Raw genomic sequence first — 22586 nt, forward strand, 5'->3', positions numbered from 1 at the left:
AAGTGCGCAGGCGCATTTACTTATTAAATTATTTTGTCTCTTATACAAAATATAATTATGTTTCTGTTGTCATCATATTTGTACTTTATTAAATACATTAGCAAATCTTTATTTTTTCAGCATAAAAATATGTTTTGAAATATTTATTTAAATAACGTATAAATTCAATTTTGTCAATTTTTCTCATTGAATTAGCATGATGATTTTACTATTCATAACTCCTCAAACGCCAACTGTCAAATTGGTATCACACGTTCATATTCTCATTCTTTGTTGCTTAGCACTTTGAAAGATATTGTGCCGATTAAATAGCTGAAATTGAATTTAAAAGAAACTTAATAATTCAAAACAATTTTTGTAGTTTTTTGCTAAACTACAGAATGGACCCGTCTGTAGAAGATAAGGCTTTATTGGAACCACTACCACAAAGGTCAAATGGAACGAAAACTCAATCTGAAAATGGCAATGAGGCCAAGCCATTTAATCTTAATAATCGAGGACAAACTCAAAATCGAGTAACAAATTTTCAACAAAAAAGAGGATTCGGTGGTCCTCGTCGTAATAATGACAATGATCAAAAGAGCTCGAATCAACGGAACCAGCGAGATGGAGGACGCAACAATGAGGTGAGTTACAAGATGGCGACCAATTATATTAAAAATCAAAAGTTTCTCCCATATGTATAAGTATACTAGCTAAACTTAATATTTAAATTGTTTTTCTTATCATTTCGTTCAATTTGCTTGATTGATTATTATAGGAATTTCAAATATTGTCAAGATTGAAGCAATTGGGTGGTCCAACACATGAGCTGCCAAAAATTGAACAAGAAGAAGTTAAGTTTTCTGGGCGTAATCGCCTTTACATCGGAAATCTAACAGGAGACGTGACTGAAGAAGAGCTTAAGGAATTGCTTAAGCCTTATGGAGAAATATGCGAAACGTTTATAAATAAAGAGAAGAACTTCGCATTTTTAAAAATGGATTTTCATGCTAATGCTGAAAGAGCAAAAAGAGAACTAGATGGAACAAACAGAAAAGGTCGACAAGTTCGCATCAGGTTTGCGCCTAATGCAACATCTATTAAAGTTAAAAACTTAACACCGTTTGTATCAAATGAATTGTTATACAAGGGTTTCGAAGTGTTTGGCCAGGTCGAACGTGCTGTAATTATAGTAGATGATCGTGGAAAACCAACTGGAGAAGGAATTGTGGAATTTGCTCGAAAAAATAGTGCTAATGCTGCTATCAAATATTGTTCTGAACGTTGTTTTTTTTTGACATCGTAATGTGTTCATTTATTTTATCAGCACAATTTCTTTATGATGTATTCTCTTTTTAGTTCTCTTCGTCCTTGTGTGTGTGAACTACTAGAGCATAATGATGATACAGATGGTTATCCAGAAAAATCATTGCCACGTAAAAATCAAGATTTTTTTAAAGAACGTCAAAGCGGTCCACGATTTGCGGAAAACGGTTCATTCGAACACGAATATGGCACAAGATGGAAGCAACTTCATGAATTGTATAAGCAAAAACACGAAGCTCTTAAGCGCGAAATGCAAATCGAAGAAGAAAAATTAGAAGCTCAAATGGAGTACGCTCGATATGAACATGAAACTGAATTGTTACGTGAACGTATGTAGAATTTCTTATGCTAATTTTAATTATGTTTAACAATGTCAATACTACTCCTCCCCAGAACTAAGGCAACGCGAAATGGATCGAGAAAGGCATAAATCAGAATGGGAAAAGAAACAACAATTTGTTGAAGAACAACGTTGTCGCGAAGAAGAAAATATGCGACGTCAACAAGAAGATATGCAACTTCGAATGAATCGTCAAGAAGAAGAGTTACGTCGACGTCAACAAGAGAATACGTTATTCATGCAGGTAGATTATTATTTAAAAACAATATATATGCAAATCCAATTTTAATCGATTTTCATGTAATATAGGCACAACAACTAAACTCGTTGCTTGATCAACAAGAACACAATCTAGGAAATAATAGTAATAACGTTCATGCCAGTTCTGGTCGAAAATACAATGATCAAAACGATAATCACAACCGTCGCACTTATGATATAATGAATCAAAATTCAAATAATCATGTGAGTAAAAACATTTTGATTTTATTTATTTAGGCCATTAAATTTGATTTTATGTTACAAACCTAATAAAAATCAATATATTGAAATTTTCTTAGTACTTTTTGATTGAAAAACTTAACTTGCTTTAACGACACATTTTTTGCACAAATTACAGATGTGTCTTAAACTTCTTTTGTGGAAGTTTTCGTTCAATTTTGATGTAAAATGTGAAAATAAAATAACTAAAAATAATTGAACAATATATATAAAAATACCTAATATATAAAATATAATTCAATATAAATAAAACGGTCAAAAAATACGTTAAAAAATGAGTAATATATATTTTTTATACCTTTTTTTTATAAGACAAAAATGAAATAATTAAATTTAATGGCCTTACTGAAACTCAAGAATTTATACTATTAGCTTAAGTACTCAAAAAACTGTTTTGCTTAAGATATTTTGTCTTACTAGTAATAGACAAAGAAAAAAAGGTTTGGTAAAAATTCTTAAATAACTTCTTATAAGCAGAAAAACTTATTGTGATTGTGGTTATTTCTTGTGAAACTGGACAGTTTTTTAAAAATTTCAAAATCTTTTTACCGCATTTCAATTTTTTTGAAAAAAATGCGGTATTGTGCTCGTGATGTCGTCCGTCCGTCCATCCGTCCGTCCGTCTGTGTGGTGTGCCACTTTAACTTTGATTGAATTAGCAGGTTTGGCTCTTTCTTTTTAAATGACAGATTTGACAGCATATTTAAAAAAATGTTCCGTTGGAATTTTAAATTAGTATTCATCCGTTGGAAAATGTTGTCAATGAAAATTAGTGGAAAACTCGGAAAATTCATGGAAAATCGGAAAATTTTGAAAAATTTCAAAATTTTAAAATGTTCAGGGGAGTCTCGCGAGTAACATGAAAAGTGAAAATTGATGAAAATTTTCGGGAAAACTCGAAAAATTCATGGATAATAGGAAAATCTTGAAAAATTTTAAAATGTTCAGGGGAGTCTCGTGAGTAACATGAAATGTGAAAATTGATGAAAATCTTCGGGAAAACTCGAAAAATTTATGAAAAATCATGGAATTGAACACATTGAAATGCGGTCAAGTCATTCGTTTTAAACACGAATGCAATTCATTCTCGTTTTGACTTTTCCTAGTCTTGCTATTTTATCTTACTATATTATACCGCATTATATATACCATTAAATTATGAAACATAACATCATTTGTCATTGGACAGTATATTGCAAATATTGTGGGGCAGTAAGGAAAAGTCTGGAAGCTAAATAAAATATTTGTCAAATCTGATCTGTCGAAGGAAAAACCTAAATAAAATTGGGAATTTGTTATGTTTCAGTTTTTTCAGTTTGGTATGTTTAATTTTACTCCTGGCTTTTAATTAAAGACAATTCGCTTTGTCCTTCAACTTGAGGATGCTTAAGTTGTGGTTTCTGATTTTTTAAGAGATAAATAAAAATAGATGAACGTAAAAATGTACGAACTTAAGTTAAAACTTTTTTGAATTTGTTTGCGACCCTCCTGTTTTGTCGAAACATTTTATACATAGTTTTTAAAAATGGTATTCACCGTATATAATGTATTTTGCTTGTGAAATCATTATACCTACCTATCAATTTTTTTTTTTAAAGTTGAGAATTACTTTTTTTCTTATTTGAAAATCATGTCTTTTCTAATTCTTAAGTTTTATTTAATCTAATTTTTAATTGATATTTATTACTATAATATTTATTTTGTTTTTTAAATATACTTTTCTTGTTATTTTACAAATTTTAAAAATGAAATAATACAAATTTTCATTAAAAATGGCCGTTTTTTGTCTTTTTTTATTTTTCCCCTCTTAAAATATTTTAAAACAATTTTTAAGTTCAGTTATTTTTACGAAATTTTTATTTTAAATTTGTAACTTGCTTAAACTTTGTTTAAAATCAATTTAAGATTATCAAATCTCAAATCAAGTAAATACCTAAAAAAAAATAAAATATTGATTAATAGCTAGGTATAAATTAGTTAAATTTTGTCATTTTGTATGAAAAAGTATTTCCTTAAAGTATAAACCTTAAGGAATCCAAAGAATTGTGTTTTTTTTGGGTGAATGGTCAACTTCCAGCGCGGTCTCAAATGAGTCTTATTATTGATTTGTGTTAATAAAAAAATATAAAAAGATTATGCGTGTTCGCAACTTTAATGCTCGAACTTAACTTCAAAAATAATATTGTCAATGACAACTGGGTTCCGATATCCGAATCGGAATTGGCGCACGTCAAAGGGCATCGTCCATTTAAGGTCAAAATGTTTGAAAATAATCTGATACATTGATAATGAGTGCATGATTAACTCTCATTTTTCGTTTTCAGACGATATTATTTTTTTACACTTTTTCTATATCTTATCTCGTATTCTTATTTATTAGTTTTACGAAATTCTAAGATTTTTCCAATTTTTTTGGTGCAAATTGTCTTTTTATGCAACAACAAAACATAAACAACATAATAATTTGGAAACTCAACTCAATTTTGTAAAAAACTGTAGTTGTACAAATCATTCTTTTCGCCTTTCAATTGAGGCCGCTCAAAATGAAACTCAATAGTTTTGTCCGGTGCTCCATTTTAAAATCCAAAAAGTAAGTGGGACAAAAATAATAAAAAAAAAGTTAAAAATTTCATAAAAATAGACCGTTTTTTGTTATAATTTCATATGATTTTATAAAATTTTTTTTTAATTTTTAATTTTAAAAATTTTAGTATTGAAAATTTTATTTTATCATGGGTTTTCTTATCTAAAAATATGTTTCATAAAAATTACTCTTAGGGTCCTTACATTACGTGTTGAAACTGTTGAATGAATTAGTTTTAAAAGTTGTTGAAAAGTTTGTATGAGATTTGAATTCAACAAATGTCAAAAGTTTCAACAGCAAAATTTTTGTTGAAAAGATTGAAACTGTTTAAATAAGAATTAGGTAGTTGAAGTTTGACAGAAGATGTCTAGTAAATATTTTAACAATTTTAAGTTAATTTTAAGAATTCAAATAAAATTAGTTCATTTATGACGATTTAAGATCGAAATTAAAAATTTTAAAAATTGATTTTCATTGAGTCGCTCACTTATTGAAACTTTCAACAGTTTCAAATTCAATTCAATTCAATTTCTAAAGTGTAATGTGAGAACGACAATTACAAATAACTTACTTAGGTATTTACTTAAAAAAAATTTTTTTGACAGTTTTTAATGATATTGTTTTTTTTCAATTTTAACTAAAATGTTGTTAAATCAATTTCAAAAACAATCTTAAAATAACAAATTTATTGGTTAAAGGTTAAAAGTTGTTTGAAATTTGGCAATTTGTATGAAAAAGTTTTTAAGTTTTTTGCCCCTTCCTCCCGCTCTATTTTTTTTAAACTTTGGACAACCCTATTTAGTTTCATTTGGAGCGGCATATTTTGCATGATAAGCATACACCTTTTTTATGCAAAAGACGGACATAGGTACAACCAAGCACAATAGCGCTTTTTCTGTTCTTCGAAAATGTAAATGAGCTCATTTAAGGAACTCAACAAAAAAAAAAAACAAGGCCACTCCAATTTTTTTTCTATGTTTTTGTCCCATACGCATTTCAAAAGTCGAAAATACAAAGGAGAAAATTTGACATAAATTTTCTTCTCTAAAAAACAGTTATTTTCATGAAATTTTTTGTTAAAATTTTTAATTGAAATACTATGGGATCAATTTAAAATAATCGAATCTTAATGTAGATACAATAAAAACAACTAATATATTAATTATGACCAAAAATTGTTCAAATTGTTTGTTTGAAAAAGTATTTCAAAACTTTTTGTTTATCGAACTTTATCGAAGAACATTTGGAACAGCTTAAAGTAAAAGTTTATAATCTAAAAAAAAAAAATAGTGAATGAAAACAACTTTTTAAAAATCGTCTACTTTATAATATTTTACAAATAAATTAGGTACTAGAATTTCTAAAAGTAGCTAATTCAAAATTTTATATTGAACACAATAGCTCCGTTTGAGGTAAAGAAAATTGGAGTACTGTAATGTAGATAATTCTTATGGAAAAAAAAATCCGTTCTATTAACGCAAATAGGTTTTAAAATTCGTTCTATTAACATTATTACGTAAAGCTTTTGAACTTTTAACGAATTTTGGAAATTTTTTAATATATTTAACAAAATTTTTGAGAATGAATATTTATTAATTAATTTATTGATTTTATGAAATTTAAATTAAAATTTGTCTAAATAAATGCTAAAAAAATCCAAAATTTAATGGAAAAATATTGTTCTATTAACTTCAAAATTGATGTTCCATTAATTATTATTATTACCATTTTTTGAATTCGTTACGGATTTTTTTTCCATTAGAATTATCTACATTACGGTAATAAATTGCACCACAGACTCTCGTACACATACGTATTGTGTAAAATTTACTCGGTCAAATTTGGTCGGGTAAATTTTACCCATTCCGATCTCGACGATTTTGACAAATGTGTACACAATGAGTGCAATATTCGCATACCTCGAACGGAACTAATATAAGCAAAACAAAAAAAAAATATTAAGAACATGTTTTCTACATCCGACTGTTAAAAATTTGAAACTATCCTTTTATCAATATCATTTAATTTAATGTGTATGCATAAGGAAGGGCTTTTAACCTTTTTTATTATATACATCGAAGTGTTTACTTAAGCGAATTTGTATTTAAGCTTTAATTATAGCAAACCTGAAATTAAATGGATCAGTTTATGTATATGTATTCCTATTTTACTTTTGAATTTAATAAAAATAGGAACCTGGATTTGTGGACTATAATCATGGTCAAAATATACGAAATTCACGTTTTGATGATACAAAATTACAAGGAAACAGAGGAAGCGGACAACATAGTCGTGGAGGATGGATGAATAATAGTCGTGGTGATGATTTCCAAACAAAACGTAGACGCTATTAACTTTTTTTTTCAAAAAAATCGACCATTACACTTTCAAGGAACCAATATTAACCTTTTAAGTTTAACAATCACTAAAAAGTTTATTGTATCCTTGCTGACTACGATAAGTATATTGTTGTCTAAGTAGTACAATGTATTACAACGTGTTTTAATCATACCTACTGTATTTCTTAAAATTAAGGAAAAGCCAGTTTTTAAAATATGGGATTCTTTTTCATCAATCAAAATTCTATTTACACACAAAAATTATGGAAATAATATCCAACTAAACACACCATAGAACACACCATAGGAAAATACGTATATATGTATATATAAATATTTACATGTATATATTCCCGGGCGAAAAGGATAAATCGCACAACTAACATTTTTAACAAACTGAGAAAAATCGATTTAAAGTTTTTACGGTTTTTGAGCTGTAAAAATTTTTTTATAAACTATTTCTTCTTTTTTAAACTTACAAAAGTAAATAATTGGCCACTAAAAACAATTTTTGTACAGAAAATTTTTTATCTAATCTCTAAGGGGTAGTTTTGGGAAATTTTTTATTGAGAAAGAGGATAAATCGCACAAATGCACAAAATTTCATATAAAAATGAGATTTTTCAACTCTTCCAATTTCAAGATTTTTGCAAATTTTTTGGTTCAAGTTGACTTTTTATGTAATAACAGAGCATAAACAACACAAAAACATGAACAAAAAACGATTTGGAGAAATTTTTATATTTGACTTATTACCAATTTGTATGCATTTGTGCGATTTATCCTTTTCGTCTATTCTTTCTATTGAAATAAAACTCATATTTTTTCAAAAATTTTGAAAATCTCTCAGTGTATCTTAAAATACTCGTCTTTAAGCACATTTTCCCATTCTTAACTCAATTTTGTCAAAAATGTCAGTTGTGAGATTTATCCTTTTCGCCCGGGATATATAAAACAAAGCTTCACAATATTTACACCAAAATGCGAATAAACTACATATTACATTTTAATGTTTATATGCCGTTAAAATGATGTAGGTGTACGCGCGTCATTAATTGATAAACGAATAAAATAGACGTATTCTCCCGAAATATATGAAATTTTAAAATGCCCGTTATTTGGCAACACAAAAATAAGTGTCCGATACAGAAGTTAAAAAAGATAGGTTTAGCATTTAAAAACTAGTATTCTTGAACAATACGTTAGGATTAAATATTTTTTTTTTCTAATCCATTTTGTTTTGATTGTGATTAAATTTTCTAAAACAAAATCTAATAATTTTCCGATTAAATCCGACTACACCTATATGATAAATTATTAAAATCCAATTCATTATTAACAATTTTTTGTTCAACAATATTAAAACAAAACTTTAGCACACTAAAAATGTATTCTACTTTAAACTTAAAACTTCCATAAAGCTTAATTACATATTATGTATACATCATGTTTTATGAATGAATACACATTAGCCTACATAAATAAAAAATAAATAAAGTGTCAGCAATTCGAAAGATTTTCTTCACAAAATTTGTTTCTTTTTTGACGATTTTTTAGTCCAATTACATACATTTCATCATTTCCCTTTAAATTTTATAAATTTATAAAAATATTTATCCTTGTAAAATATACGTTATACCTAGTTTTAAAAATTCTGATTATATGTTTGAGGATCATAAAAATATGTGTACGTATCAATCAACAAATGAATTTATTTGCCGTTGACAACGGTTAAAATTCCGTTTTTTAACTTGCAAAATAAAAATTTTAAGACGTCAAACTCGAGATTTAAGCTCTAGCCCTTATACATTTGAAAAAAAAATATCATTTTTTTTCATAACATATTTTTGGTTTACAATAATGAATTGATAATAACGAAATATTTAGGTACTACCTAATAAGTTTCAGAAAAAATATTAAACTATACTTCTTATTTTTTATAAGTTTATATGATTAGATAATTTTAATGTATTTAACTTGATGGTAAACGAATATTTAAAGAAAAATAAGAATCTAAATGACCTTAACCTTCTTGTTTAATATAGTAATTTGAGATTTTTCACATTTCTGAACAGTAAATCATTTAAAACATTTATTAGTTATTTTTTCAGTTCAACACACTTGAAAATTAACAAAAATTTGAGCCATCTTTATAATTTTGAATTGCTAAATAATTATTCTTTTGTAAAATTTGCACATATACGAACAACAACAATTTTTAATTAACTTTTCGTGTAAAAATTCTTGTTTCTCTAAAAAATATTACTTGAAATCTTAGACTTAACTTCAAGCAAGTCTAAATCAAGCTCAACCTTAGGACAACTTTACCATTAGACTTCTTTCTAGGTTTCCGCCACATTTGTCAAAAGAAACTCCAATGAGATTTGCATAAAAAAATTGAATTAAGTTTGATTTAAACCGAGTGTCTACTTATTTTTTTATGTATTTAGATAGTTAATTTTTCATATATTTGTAAAATTCATCTTAGTCACGGTTGTTTTTTTTTTTTTTGATGTGAAATAAAAAGTTTTTAAAAGAAACAACATTTTTTTGAAGAGTTTTTTTTAAAAACGTTAAGAAACAAAGAAAAACCTTTAATTTTATTGTAAATGGTTTTTCCAATTTGTTTGAATCACTGACAAAATCAACATATTTAAAATATTTTTAGGTGCATGTCTATTCAATTTCTCGAAAATTTATCATATTTCAAATGTCATGAAATAAAAATATGAAATGAAATGATAAAATGAAACAATGAAGTAAGTATAATATGACGGCGTAAAAAAAAGGTTTTATATTTATGGCTTTTATTTTTTATGAATTTCTTTGGATTATTCAAAAATATATTTGGAGTTTTGTAAAAAAATTGTTAAAAATGGTAGTTTTTATATGAAAATTGAAATTCGTTTCAAATAAACCTTCGTATCTCTAAAACCTGTAAAGATAAAAAAATTGTAAAAGCGAGAAAAGTTGTCTCTCTGTAGCCTAGCAAAAACTTATATGTGAAAGAATTTACCGAAAACAACTAACATTGTTCTTTTTGAGAGTTTTGTATGAAAAAATTTAAAAAAACTTATTTTGCAAAAAACTAATGATCACTATTGTATGCGTATGTTTATTGTATACAAATTGTTAAAAACTGAGCATACTTGCAAAAATTCACAAAAAGGATAAATCGCACATACACATACCAAATTTCAACATTTCTCCCAATTTGTTTTTTTTTTGTTGTTTGTGCATTAAAATATCAATTTGAACTAAAATATTTTGTTAATTCCAGTTTACGAAAGAAAATCAGTTATGCGATTTATCCTTTCAACCATTCAAATAAAAAAAATAAAATAAATTTCATGTGGATAATATTAATAAAAAACACTCTCATAGAAAATTTCATGTTTCCTAGAAAGTTTATTGCTCTAATTGTTTCAAGTGGAAGTTCAGTTTTTGTCCCCCAATCTATGGCTGCGTATGTTTTTGTTGTTTTATTTTTAGAATTTTATACATACATCTTTATGAAAATTTTAGGTTTTTTTTTAAATTAAGGGAAAATGGGGTACATTCAGACAGAAAACTTTGACTGCACAGAAATCATAGAATTCTGAAGATATTCAAAAAAATTTGATGCCATTTTGTAGCTTGGAATGTTAACTTTAATTTATTGTTAGACAATTTTGCTCTATTGTTGTTTTTATGCTCGATATAAGCGGTTTTTCAAAAAAGTCATTTGTCTGAATGTGCCCCATGCATGGGGCAGTTTCAGACACTTACTCAAAATTGCTCTATAGGACACATGAAACCCGAAAAAATCAAATTTTTTTTATAATTTTGAAAAGTTCAGTCAAATATCTAACTTATACCCATATGAACTTTTTTGTCCATCAAACGGACTTCAAGCTACAGTCAATTGAAAAAATTGTAATTTTTTATGTATTTTACATGGAAAATTTTCGAAATTCGCCAAAATGTATGAATGTCTGAATGTGTCTCATTTCGGATTTGAGTACATTTTGGTCCGTGGAGTCTTTATGGTTCAGCATAGTTTATAATCTCTACATGAAATAAGTAGCCAAGGGTCCATACTTATGTTTCCAATCCACAATTATGGCGCCATCCATTTACGGCGTCGGATAAAAAGGGACATATTTTGACCCCCACCCCCCCCTATAATCGGAAACCGTCGGAATTTAAAGAACCCCCCCTAATTTACGACGTACTTTTTAGAAAAATACTCCCCCCCCCCTTTTTCAAGAAAAATTGTTAAAAATTAGCTCAAATTTATATGGAAATTTGTGAAAAATTGTAAGTTGAAAAACAGATCAAAAAATTTTGAAGCACTTAAATATTTTTTAAAAATTGAAACAAAAAATCTTAACTATAGAGAATTTATGCGACGTCGTATTTTCCATTAGAATTGGTTTTCAAGCGCAAAGGCGGAACTGACGATGTTAGAGTGCATATTAAACCAAAACTCAATCCCCCCCTCGAAAGGTCTTCTACTTTTAGCATTGTTATTATTATTATTATAAAATAATTTTTTATTTCTTATGTTATTTAAATCTTTTCTTATCTTTTCTTTAATATAAACTTACCTATCTTCAATTCAATATTTTTTTAAATAATCTTTTATTAGATATCTACTTCAATTAGTTATAATATAACTTTTCTACTTTTCTTTCAATTTTTTTTCTTACTTTTACCCTAAATATCTAGTATCTATCTATATCTAGTAGGAAGGATATTTTTTGTCCAAATTTGGAATATATATTAATATTCAAAAATTATCGTAATATTTCATGATTTTTTTTCCGCGTTTTCTTTCGTACGAAATTTTGCTGTTTATGTTGTTTTGTTATCGTTAATTGTTTTCAATTATTTTTTGTTTTCAATAGATATTTTTAAAAGTCAATAAGGCCGCTCCAAAAATTTTTTTTTTTTTGAAGTTTTTGTCCCATGCCGCATTTCAAAATTTCATCAAAAATTACGTTTTCTTTAAATCATTTTTGATACAAATTATATATTTTTGAACCATTTTTTCACGAAATCGAAGTCTCTTTTACCAAGAGTATAATGAAAAATATTAAAGTGTTTCGGTATTGATTTGTTTTTTATATAGGCTTTGTCTTTATTCAGGCTTGTGTATTTTATGCAATTTTTTGTAAGTATCAAATTTCTTTAAAAAAGAACATGGATGAAATCAGGCTTGTATGATTTAATTCAAAAACAAGAATCACAAAATCAAAAAAAATTATTTGTTTTTTTTTTAAGAGACAAATCAAATAATGATTTGAACTGAAATTTTTTTGATTTGATTTGTATTTGAAAATTGATTTTAATCAAAATTAATTGAAATCAAATGAAAAAAAATGAAAAAACACAAAAAATTTTGATTTGATTTAAGGCATTAAAATAAAATCAGATCAAGATTTAATTTTTGATTTGCTTTTCAAATCTTCGATTTCAATAATACAAGCCTGGATGAAAAAGTTAAAAAAAAGACTTCTATTTTTTGATAAGCATTACAAAATGAAAAAAATTATTTCAGCTTGTTTTCCTTCATAACTTTTAAAGATCGCATTTTTACGGTTTGTCGAGACGTTTGTCTTGAACACATTTTGAAACCATCATTATTTTTAAAATACATATGGGCTTGTTTTTATTACAAATTTTGTCACAGACTAATGCAAAACCCAACAAAGATAATTCAGCAGATTATATTTTTTCCCGTATTGATTAGAAAAAAATCCCATTTTGGTAACGTACACATGTTAACTGACAACAAACCCAAATGGTATAATATTGTTTGTTTGCCTGAAAATATAAACTTATATTTGAAAATGATGATAATAATTACCGTTTGATAGTGTCAAACTGATACTATTCGTGATAAAAATAAATCGGCTGTATTTATGCTGAAATCAACATATAAAATATCACTTAATAACAACATTTCAAAAAGTTTATTTAAATAATTTTTATATTCACCTTCTATAGATTATGCTAAATTGAAAATACACGAGGATGACATTCATTGAAAGGTAAATTCTTCTAATATTTGAAGCATAAAAATTAAAATACCAAAATAAGATGAAAAACTAGATATTGGATGAAAAATATATGATTATGTTAATAATATTTTCTGACAACCTCTTCTGAATCGCATTAAAAAAGTACAAAAACAAAAAAAAATGTTTGAATATGTAGTTACTAAATTTTTTTTTAATTTTTTTTTTTCAGTATATTTTCAACGGTTAACTTGCGACTGACCTCATATATAAGGTATGTTTGACAAAAACGTATGTATTAAAATTATAAAAATGGTGATGATTTTCGTGGTCCGTGTTTATGAATATATTGATTATTATCAACCAAGACTGATCTATTAATAAAATACATTACGTCTTGAAAAATTTTGGAAAAATTATTAAATAATGTATTTTTTAGTTGAGCTGAAGGTGATTATGAGTATGCCAGAAATATTTGTTAAGTTGACGTTGAAACCCAAATGAGTAAGTTACAAATTTTAATAAAAGTGTTGTTGAAAATGATGATAATAATTACCGTTTGATAGTGTCAAACTGACACTATTCGTGATAAAAATAAATTGGCTGTATTTATACTGAAATCAACATTTAAAATATCACTTAATAACAATATTTCAAAAAAATTATTTTTATAATTTTCATATTCACCTTTTATAGATTGGGCTAAATTGAAAATACACGAGGATGAGATTCATTGAAAGGTAAATTCTTCTAATATTTGAAGCATAAAAATTAAAAACTTTACTAAAATGAGATGAAAAATTAGATATTGGATGAAAAATATATGATTATGTTAATAATATTTTCTGACAACCTCTTCTGAATTGCATTAAAAAAGTACAAAAACAAAAAAAAAATGTATGAATATGTAGTTACTAAATTTTTTTTAAATTTTTTTTTCAGTATATTTTTAACGGTTAACCTGCGACTGACCTCATATATAAGGTATGTTTGGCAAAAATGTATTAAAATTATAATAATGGTGATGATTTTCGTGGTCCGTGTTTATGAATATATTGATTATTATCAACCAAGACTGATCTATTAATAAAATACATTACGTCTTGAAAAATTTTGGAAAAATTATTAAATAATGTATTTTTTAGTTGAGCTGAAGGTGATTATGAGTATGCCAGAAATATTTGATAAGTTGACGGTGAAACCCGAATGGGTAAGTTACAAATTTTAATAAATGTGTTTTTGAAAATGATGATAATAATTACCGTTTGATAGTGTCAAACTGATACTATTCGTGATAAAAATAAATCGGCTGTATTTATGCTGAAATCAACATATAAAATATCACTTAATAACAACATTTCAAAAAGTTTATTTAAATAATTTTTATATTCACCTTTTATAGATTATGCTAAATTGAAAATACACGAGGATGACATTCATTGAAAGGTAAATTCTTCTAATATTTGAAGCATAAAAATTAAAATACCAAAATAAGATGAAAAACTAGATATTGGATGAAAAATATATGATTATGTTAATAATATTTTCTGACAACCTCTTCTGAATCGCATTAAAAAAATACAAAAACAAAAAAAAATGTATGAATATGTAGTTACTAAATTTTTTTTTAATTTTTTTTTTTTCAGTATATTTTCAACGGTTAACTTGCGACTGACCTCATATATAAGGTATGTTTGACAAAAACGTATGTATTAAAATTATAAAAATGGTGATGATTTTCGTGGTCCGTGTTTATGAATATATTGATTATTATCAACCAAGACTGATCTATTAATAAAATACATTACGTCTTGAAAAATTTTGGAAAAATTATTAAATAATGTATTTTTTAGTTGAGCTGAAGGTGATTATGAGTATGCCAGAAATATTTGTTAAGTTGACGTTGAAACCCAAATGAGTAAGTTACAAATTTTAATAAAAGTGTTGTTGAAAATGATGATAATAATTACCGTTTGATAGTGTCAAACTGACACTATTCGTGATAAAAATAAATTGGCTGTATTTATACTGAAATCAACATTTAAAATATCACTTAATAACAATATTTCAAAAAAATTATTTTTATAATTTTCATATTCACCTTTTATAGATTGGGCTAAATTGAAAATACACGAGGATGAGATTCATTGAAAGGTAAATTCTTCTAATATTTGAAGCATAAAAATTAAAAACTTTACTAAAATGAGATGAAAAATTAGATATTGGATGAAAAATATATGATTATGTTAATAATATTTTCTGACAACCTCTTCTGAATTGCATTAAAAAAGTACAAAAACAAAAAAAAATGTATGAATATGTAGTTACTAAATTTTTTTTAAATTTTTTTTTCAGTATATTTTTAACGGTTAACCTGCGACTGACCTCATATATAAGGTATGTTTGGCAAAAATGTATTAAAATTATAATAATGGTGATGATTTTCGTGGTCCGTGTTTATGAATATATTGATTATTATCAACCAAGACTGATCTATTAATAAAATACATTACGTCTTGAAAAATTTTTGGAAAAATCATTAAATAATATGTATTTTTTAGTTGAGCTAAAGGTGATTATGAGTATGCCAGAAATATTTGTTAAGTTGACGTTGAAACCCAAATGAGTAAGTTACAAATTTTAATAAAAGTGTTGTTGAAAATGATGATAATAATTACCGTTTGATAGTGTCAAACTGACACTATTCGTGATAAAAATAAATTGGCTGTATTTATACTGAAATCAACATTTAAAATATCACTTAATAACAACATTTCAAAAAGTTTATTTTAATAATTTTCATATTCACCTTTTATAGATTGGGCTAAATTGAAAATACACGAGGATGAGATTCATTGAAAGGTAAATTCTTCTAATATTTGAAGCATAAAAATTAAAATACCAAAATAAGATGAAAAATTAGATATTGGATGAAAAATATATGATTATGTTAATAATATTTTCTGACAACCTCTTCTGAATTGCATTAAAAAAGTACAAAAACAAAAAAAAAATGTATGAATATGTAGTTACTAAATTTTTTTTAAATTTTTTTTTCAGTATATTTTTAACGGTTAACCTGCGACTGACCTCATATATAAGGTATGTTTGGCAAAAATGTATTAAAATTATAATAATGGTGATGATTTTCGTGGTCCGTGTTTATGAATATATTGATTATTATCAACCAAGACTGATCTATTAATAAAATACATTACGTCTTGAAAAATTTTTGGAAAAATCATTAAATAATATGTATTTTTTAGTTGAGCTAAAGGTGATTATGAGTATGCCAGAAATATTTGTTAAGTTGACGTTGAAACCCAAATGAGTAAGTTACAAATTTTAATAAATGTGTTTTTGAAAATGATGATAATAATTACCGTTTGATAGTGTCAAACTGACACTATTCGTGATAAAAATAAATTGGCTGTATTTATACTGAAATCAACATTTAAAATATCACTTAATAACAACATTTCAAAAAGTTTATTTTAATAATTTTCATATTCAGTTGAGCTGAAGGTGATTATGAGTATGCCAGAAATATTTGATAAGTTGACGGTGAAACCCGAATGGGTAAGTTACAAATTTTAATAAATGTGTTTTTGAAAATGATGATAATAATTACCGTTTGATAGTGTCAAACTGACACTATTCGTGATAAAAATAAATTGGCTATACTGAAATCAACATTTAAAATATCACTTAATAACAACATTTCAAAAAGTTTATTTTAATAATTTTCATATTCACCTTTTATAGATTGGGCTAAATTGAAAATACACGAGGATGAGATTCATTGAAAGGTAAATTCTTCTAATATTTGAAGCATAAAAATTAAAATACCAAAATAAGATGAAAAATTAGATATTGGATGAAAAATATATGATTATGTTAATAATATTTTCTGACAACCTCTTCTGAATTGCATTAAAAAAGTACAAAAACAAAAAAAAAATGTATGAATATGTAGTTACTAAATTTTTTTTTTAATTTTTTTTTCAGTATATTTTTTTAACCTGCGACTGACCTCATATATAAGGTATGTTTGGCAAAAATGTATTAAAATTATAATAATGGTGATGATTTTCGTGGTCCGTGTTTATGAATATATTGATTATTATCAACCAAGACTGATCTATTAATAAAATACATTACGTCTTGAAAAAATTTTGGAAAAATCATAAAATAATATGTATTTTTAGTTAAGCTAAAAGTGATTATGAGTATGCCAGAAATATTTGTTAAGTTGACGGTGAAACCCGAATGGGTAAAATACAAATTTTAATAAAAGTGTTTTTGAAAATGATGATAATAATTACCGTTTGATAGTGTCAAACTGACACTATTCGTGATAAAAATAAATTGGCTGTATTTATACTGAAATCAACATTTAAAATATCACTTAATAACAACATTTCAAAAAGTTTATTTTAATAATTTTCATATTCACCTTTTATAGATTGGGCTAAATTGAAAATACACGAGGATGACATTCATTGAAAGGAAAATTCTTCTAATATTTGAAGCATAAAAATTAAAATACCAAAATAAGATGAAAAATTAGATATTGGATGAAAAATATATGATTATGTTAATAATATTTTCTGACAACCTCTTCTGAATTGCATTAAAAAAGTACAAAAACAAAAAAAAAAATGTATGAATATGTAGTTACTAAATTTTTTTTAAATTTTTTTTTCAGTATATTTTTAACGGTTAACCTGCGACTGACCTCATATATAAGGTATGTTTGGCAAAAATGTATTAAAATTATAATAATGGTGATGATTTTCGTGGTCCGTGTTTATGAATATATTGATTATTATCAACCAAGACTGATCTATTAATAAAATACATTACGTCTTGAAAAATTTTGGAAAAATTATTAAATAATGTATTTTTTAGTTGAGCTGAAGGTGATTATGAGTATGCCAGAAATATTTTTTAAGTTGACGTTGAAACCCAAATGAGTAAGTTACAAACTTTAATAAATGTGTCTTTAAAAATGATGATAATAATTACCGTTTAATAGTTTAACTAGATCAAGTTGTATCCGTACATCCGTGCATTCCGACATTCCGAATGACATTACGGGTGCATTCCGACATTCAGAATGATATTCCGGTGCATTCCAATTAGGCCACACATGACAAACGACATCTCCAACATCTCCATTCGAAATGCGGTAAAAATAAAGTCCGATGCCCCATTTTAAAAGTCGAAAATCCAATGGGGCAAAAAAAAAGGTGGAAAAATTCATCAAAAATGACCGTTTTCTTTTGTGTATTTTCATTATTTTCAATAAATTTTTAAAAAGCTTATTGAAAAGCTTTCAATTTTAAGTATTTTTTGTATAAAAATCGTATTTCATGAAATTTTTATTTTTCAATTTTTATCTTGAAATTATCTGAATAATATCGAGGCATGAACTTGTGATGCTAAACATTTTTTTTGGAACATTAATTTTTTGCCTTGAAGTACAGGTATTTACAAATCGATTTTTCTGATAAAATTCGTGACTTAATTCTTGATTTTTAATTATAAAATTTGAATTTACATTCAAAAATTCATGGAGAAAATTTGAAATTTCTAAAAATTTTCAAATTCTCGGCCTACCGTGAGAATTTGGACTACCGTGATTCGAGTCTTGATCTACAGTCATTTTAAAATCACCCCCTTAAAAAGCTAAAAATGTTTGTTTTTTACGTTTTAGTGCCTATAATATTAAAATCTAAGAATAATACTAACGTATTTATTAAACTTTCATGATTGAGGTTGAAAAATTGTTGGTAGAGGCTTTTCTAGCCATATAACAAAAAGGTTTGGTCGAATTATGATTTTCTAATCACTGAAATTTTTTTGAAAAATCACGATAGCTTGGAAATTTTATTAAGAAAATCAAATTTTCTCGATTTACTGGAATAAAAGTAAAAAAAAATTATTGTTTTATTTGACGTATCAGAAACAAAAAAAATAATTGTGTCGTATTTAAAGTGTATTTTGCGATGAAATCATTTCAAATTTTTATTTCAAAAATTCGAGAAACTTTGAATCAAAGTTGAAAATCACTGTAGGGGGTGCCACACGATAGACGGTCATAAATTGTTGAAATTTTGTCAGTTTGTATAAAAAAAAGGATTAATTTTTTTTATTTTGACCAAAACATCCCTAATTTATTTTCTGTATTATTAATTTATTTATAATTTATTTCTATATTTATTTAATAACCCATAATTTATTTTCAAAATTTATGGACTTTATTATCATTTGGAGCGGTCTTAAGTACTTTAATTATAACTTAAATTTTATTTTGCAGATTGATGGAAAAATGAACATAGACAGATTTACGGTCATTTGTACACATTACCAAATCAACTAGTAAAAAAAATGAAAAATGTTTTAATTATAATTATTTAATAACTAAATTTCGTAAATAAAATAAATTATTTGTTTCCTACCTCTGAAATTTTATGCACTTATAATATAATTAAAGGTAAGTTTTTAAAAAATATTTTTTAAACTATGCTATGATACTTTTGAAATATTATAGACATTAAATAATTATATATGATTACATTTGATAACTCTATTTAAAAAATTATACATTTTTATTACAATTTTTTTAATCTCTATATATTAATAAATTTAAAAATTAATCTAAAAAACTAATTTGATTTTATCCTGTATTGTTCCTGAATCTTCTGAACAGAATTATGTTTGGTTCTGGACTATGTATCATATAATGTACCTGCAATGCAAAATTCATACAATATTACAATGGCAGTTGGTGCTTTTTGGTTGTTGTACAAAGCAACATAGTTTAATTTTTAAGTAACATAGTGAGTTTTTTTCATGGCAAATCATATAAGCAACGGTAATTCATCTCCATTTCATAAAGACAAAACTGACAACTTTTTAACGAATAGTATTTATTTGGTATTTCTGAAAGTACATATGTATGACACATCAGAAAATATCATCAATTTTTTTTAATTTGTGCAAAAAAACACATTACATATTTAATATTCGAACAACCCGCCGAGACTGAAAGAAAGAAATTTTTAAAAACAAAATGAAAGAAAGTTTTTAAGGGACTCAACCAAGCAAAATAGTATATAGGTACAATCTTTTTGGGTATATTTTTTTTATAACGAAAAGGATAAATCGCACAACTGCAATTTTTGACAAAATTGAGTTAAGAATGAGAAAATATGCTTAAAGACGAGTATTTGAAGATAGATTGAAAGATTTCCAAAAAATTTTAAAAAATATAATTGTAAGATTGCACAATTGCAACGAAAAGGATAAATCGCACAAATGCATTCAAATTGATAACAAGTAAAATTTCAAAATTTCTACAAATAATTTTTTTTTGTTTTTGTTTTTGTATTGTTTATGCTCTGGTATTACGTAAAAAGTGAATTGAAAAATGATTTATCCTTTTTGTCAATAAAAAATTTCCCGAAACTACCCCTTAGAGATCAGATAAGAAATTTTTCTGTATAAAAATTGTTTTTATTTTCCCAATTATTTACTTTTGTGAGCTTGAAAATGAAGAAACAGTTTTTAACTAAGTTTTAACTGCCCAAAAACCGTAAAAAAAAATTAAATCGAGCACTTCGATTAGCTGCTAAAAAATATGAAAAGGTGTCAAACAAAACTAAAAAGAAAGAATTTTAAAAAAGCACAAAAAAGATTTAAATAACGGTCTTAAATATTTACCAAAGCGGAAAAGATAAACTTTTTGTTAGCCAAGTCCCTTTTTTTCAGCCATAACTTAAATGAAAACCTAAAAATGCTAAGAGGTCACATACTTCTACGGTGTCGAAAATATTTTGGATATCAAAACATCGGAACGGACATCGACTAAAGGGATATTTTTCATATTTTAATCATTGAACACTAGATAAAAGTGATACTAAAAACTCCATATTTTATTTGAAAATTTATAATATCGCTCATCAAAATACCCTTCAAAATTTTTTTAAGAGTTGAAAGTTTTTTTTTTTATTTTTTAAACATTTTGAGAAAACAACATACGGTGCATTCAAGAAATTTTTTCCGAAATCATCGAAAATCATAAAAATATGTCATAAAAGTTAAAAATAATCATCAAAAAACACATTTATAATCGAAAAAATATCACAGAAAAAAATCATGATGGAAGCGATGAGTGATCTTGAATGTACCCAATGTATGTTAAGTCTTATTTTTGACATTTTTTATTCTAGCCTTTTGTTTTTTTCGACTTTTAAAATTTGATAAGAAATAAAAAGTTCAAAATCAGATTTAAAAGCATTTTTTGTAGTATATGTTTCATGTACTATTTTGTTTTACCGCACAAAAAGGCACAATTTGTGAAACTCTATCGAGAACGTAGAAAAATTGTCTGAATCAAAGTCGGATAGGAGCTAAACGACAGTAAACTTTCCAAAGAATTCGAATCTAGGCATACATTTTTTCGTCTTCTTTTTTTGGGCAAAACAGTATCATTTTTTTTATAGCCAAGACATTTTTGAAAACATAAAGTTTTTCAAGAAATTAAACAGAGGCTTTTTTGCTTTGCAAATTCAAAGTACTTGTTTCTCTGTTAATGTAGTTCCTAATAGTTTTGTACAATTTTTCTGATGTTTTCCATATATTTTGCGCAATTTTATAATGATCGTGATTTAGAAATTTCTCAATTTTTTTCTCCCATTTTCTTGTAATTGTAATTGTAAGTTTTACCACAATTTCCTCGAATTTTGTGACATTTTTCATCTTTCAATGCTACTAAATGTATCTAGTATTGAACGTTAATAAATATATATTGCTTACCCATTGAGGAGACTGTTGAACTCCTAAAACACAACAATTTTGTTTTATTCAATTATTTATATTTTATTTAATTCATTAATTATCTCTTACCTAAATTCCTCCATTCAGTTTCACTCATCAAATGGGTTTTAGGGACATTTTTAGCTAAATCAATTGGTAAAATAACATGCCTAAGTATTTAAAAACAATGTAAGATAAGATAATTTAATTAATGCAACCAAAAAATAATTCTTATTTTTTCTCATGCCAGTAAAAGACATCAGTAAAAAGTACAATTCTGGTTTCCCTACATACAGTATATACAATTCATAAACTTAACTTATTTGTGCATCAATTGTTAAAAATAATCAACATATTTAAATTTTAACATACCTATATTCATATACATTGTCAAAATATTTTTCTGAATACTGAATGTTTTCTGATGCTAAAGGCATTTTTATATATATAACATAATATTTTATGGACTAAATATTTATGTTGAAATAGACTTTAAACAGGCTCCAAATCTTTGAACAGCTGTATCTCTGTAACGCGTTATCCGATTTTGATGATTAGTGTCCTGTTGCACACAATATCAATATCGAACGAAACTAAGCACAATTTGTCAATGATTTTTCGTATGTGAAAATACGTATACATTAAATTTTTGCTCTACATTTGAAACATTTATTTTCTCTTTATTTTCG

At 25.8% G+C, this 22586-nt stretch overlaps 2 protein-coding genes across 29 annotated transcripts; one reads left to right on the forward strand and one right to left on the reverse strand.

The window, feature by feature from the left end:
- The first annotated feature begins 219 nt into the window (after nucleotides 1-219).
- LOC134827944 (hrp65 protein) lies at nucleotides 220-19537 on the forward strand. Of its 28 annotated transcripts, none has more exons than XR_010161821.1 (26): nucleotides 220-626; nucleotides 761-1284; nucleotides 1342-1637; nucleotides 1702-1892; nucleotides 1958-2113; nucleotides 13307-13348; nucleotides 13514-13578; nucleotides 13771-13814; nucleotides 14017-14058; nucleotides 14220-14284; nucleotides 14477-14520; nucleotides 14721-14762; nucleotides 14928-14992; nucleotides 15185-15228; nucleotides 15430-15471; nucleotides 15636-15700; nucleotides 15893-15936; nucleotides 16135-16176; nucleotides 16341-16405; nucleotides 16840-16883; nucleotides 17083-17119; nucleotides 17540-17715; nucleotides 17783-17824; nucleotides 17986-18050; nucleotides 18113-18326; nucleotides 19397-19537. XR_010161821.1 is itself a non-coding variant. In XM_063840854.1 (6 exons), exons 1-6 carry the CDS (start codon nucleotides 381-383, stop codon nucleotides 7085-7087), a joined length of 1575 nt encoding a protein of 524 aa, XP_063696924.1. In that variant the 5' UTR covers nucleotides 222-380; the 3' UTR covers nucleotides 7088-9607. The 28 variants fall into 28 exon arrangements, 1 of the variants encoding a protein (XP_063696924.1); XR_010161823.1 differs by having other exon boundaries at nucleotides 18113-18265; XR_010161838.1 differs by lacking the exon at nucleotides 19397-19537 and adding an exon at nucleotides 13064-13107 and having other exon boundaries at nucleotides 18113-18401.
- On the reverse strand, nucleotides 19033-22562 carry LOC134827952 (cyclin-dependent kinases regulatory subunit-like). The gene is made up of 4 exons (XM_063840866.1): nucleotides 22270-22562; nucleotides 21988-22067; nucleotides 21898-21920; nucleotides 19033-19828 (listed from the first exon to the last, which is right to left on the reverse strand). The coding sequence occupies exons 1-4, from the start codon at nucleotides 22332-22334 to the stop codon at nucleotides 19757-19759; spliced, it is 240 nt and encodes a 79-aa protein (XP_063696936.1). The 5' UTR covers nucleotides 22335-22562; the 3' UTR covers nucleotides 19033-19756.
- Nucleotides 22563-22586: the final 24 nt, after the last annotated feature.

This window comes from Culicoides brevitarsis, chromosome 1, assembly GCF_036172545.1.
Source record: "Culicoides brevitarsis isolate CSIRO-B50_1 chromosome 1, AGI_CSIRO_Cbre_v1, whole genome shotgun sequence".
Taxonomy (NCBI): Eukaryota; Metazoa; Arthropoda; class Insecta; order Diptera; family Ceratopogonidae; genus Culicoides; species Culicoides brevitarsis.

What these genes read in the sequence shown, in the direction of transcription:
- LOC134827952 (XM_063840866.1), bottom strand. Translation starts at nt 22,334, where the DNA reads ATGCCTTTAGCATCAGAAAACATTCAGTATTCAGAAAAATATTTTGAC. An exon ending in GACAATGTATATGAATATAG is followed by an intron (nt 22,068 to 22,269) that starts GTATGTTAAAAT and finishes TTAAATACTTAG; the next exon opens with GCATGTTATTTTACCAATTG. An exon ending in TTCAACAGTCTCCTCAATGG is followed by an intron (nt 19,829 to 21,897) that starts GTAAGCAATATA and finishes TTTGCATTGCAG; the next exon opens with GTACATTATATGATACATAG.
- LOC134827944 (XM_063840854.1), top strand. Translation starts at nt 381, where the DNA reads ATGGACCCGTCTGTAGAAGATAAGGCTTTATTGGAACCACTACCACAA. An exon ending in AACTGAATTGTTACGTGAAC is followed by an intron (nt 1,638 to 1,701) that starts GTATGTAGAATT and finishes ACTCCTCCCCAG; the next exon opens with AACTAAGGCAACGCGAAATG. An exon ending in ATCAAAATTCAAATAATCAT is followed by an intron (nt 2,114 to 6,925) that starts GTGAGTAAAAAC and finishes TAATAAAAATAG; the next exon opens with GAACCTGGATTTGTGGACTA.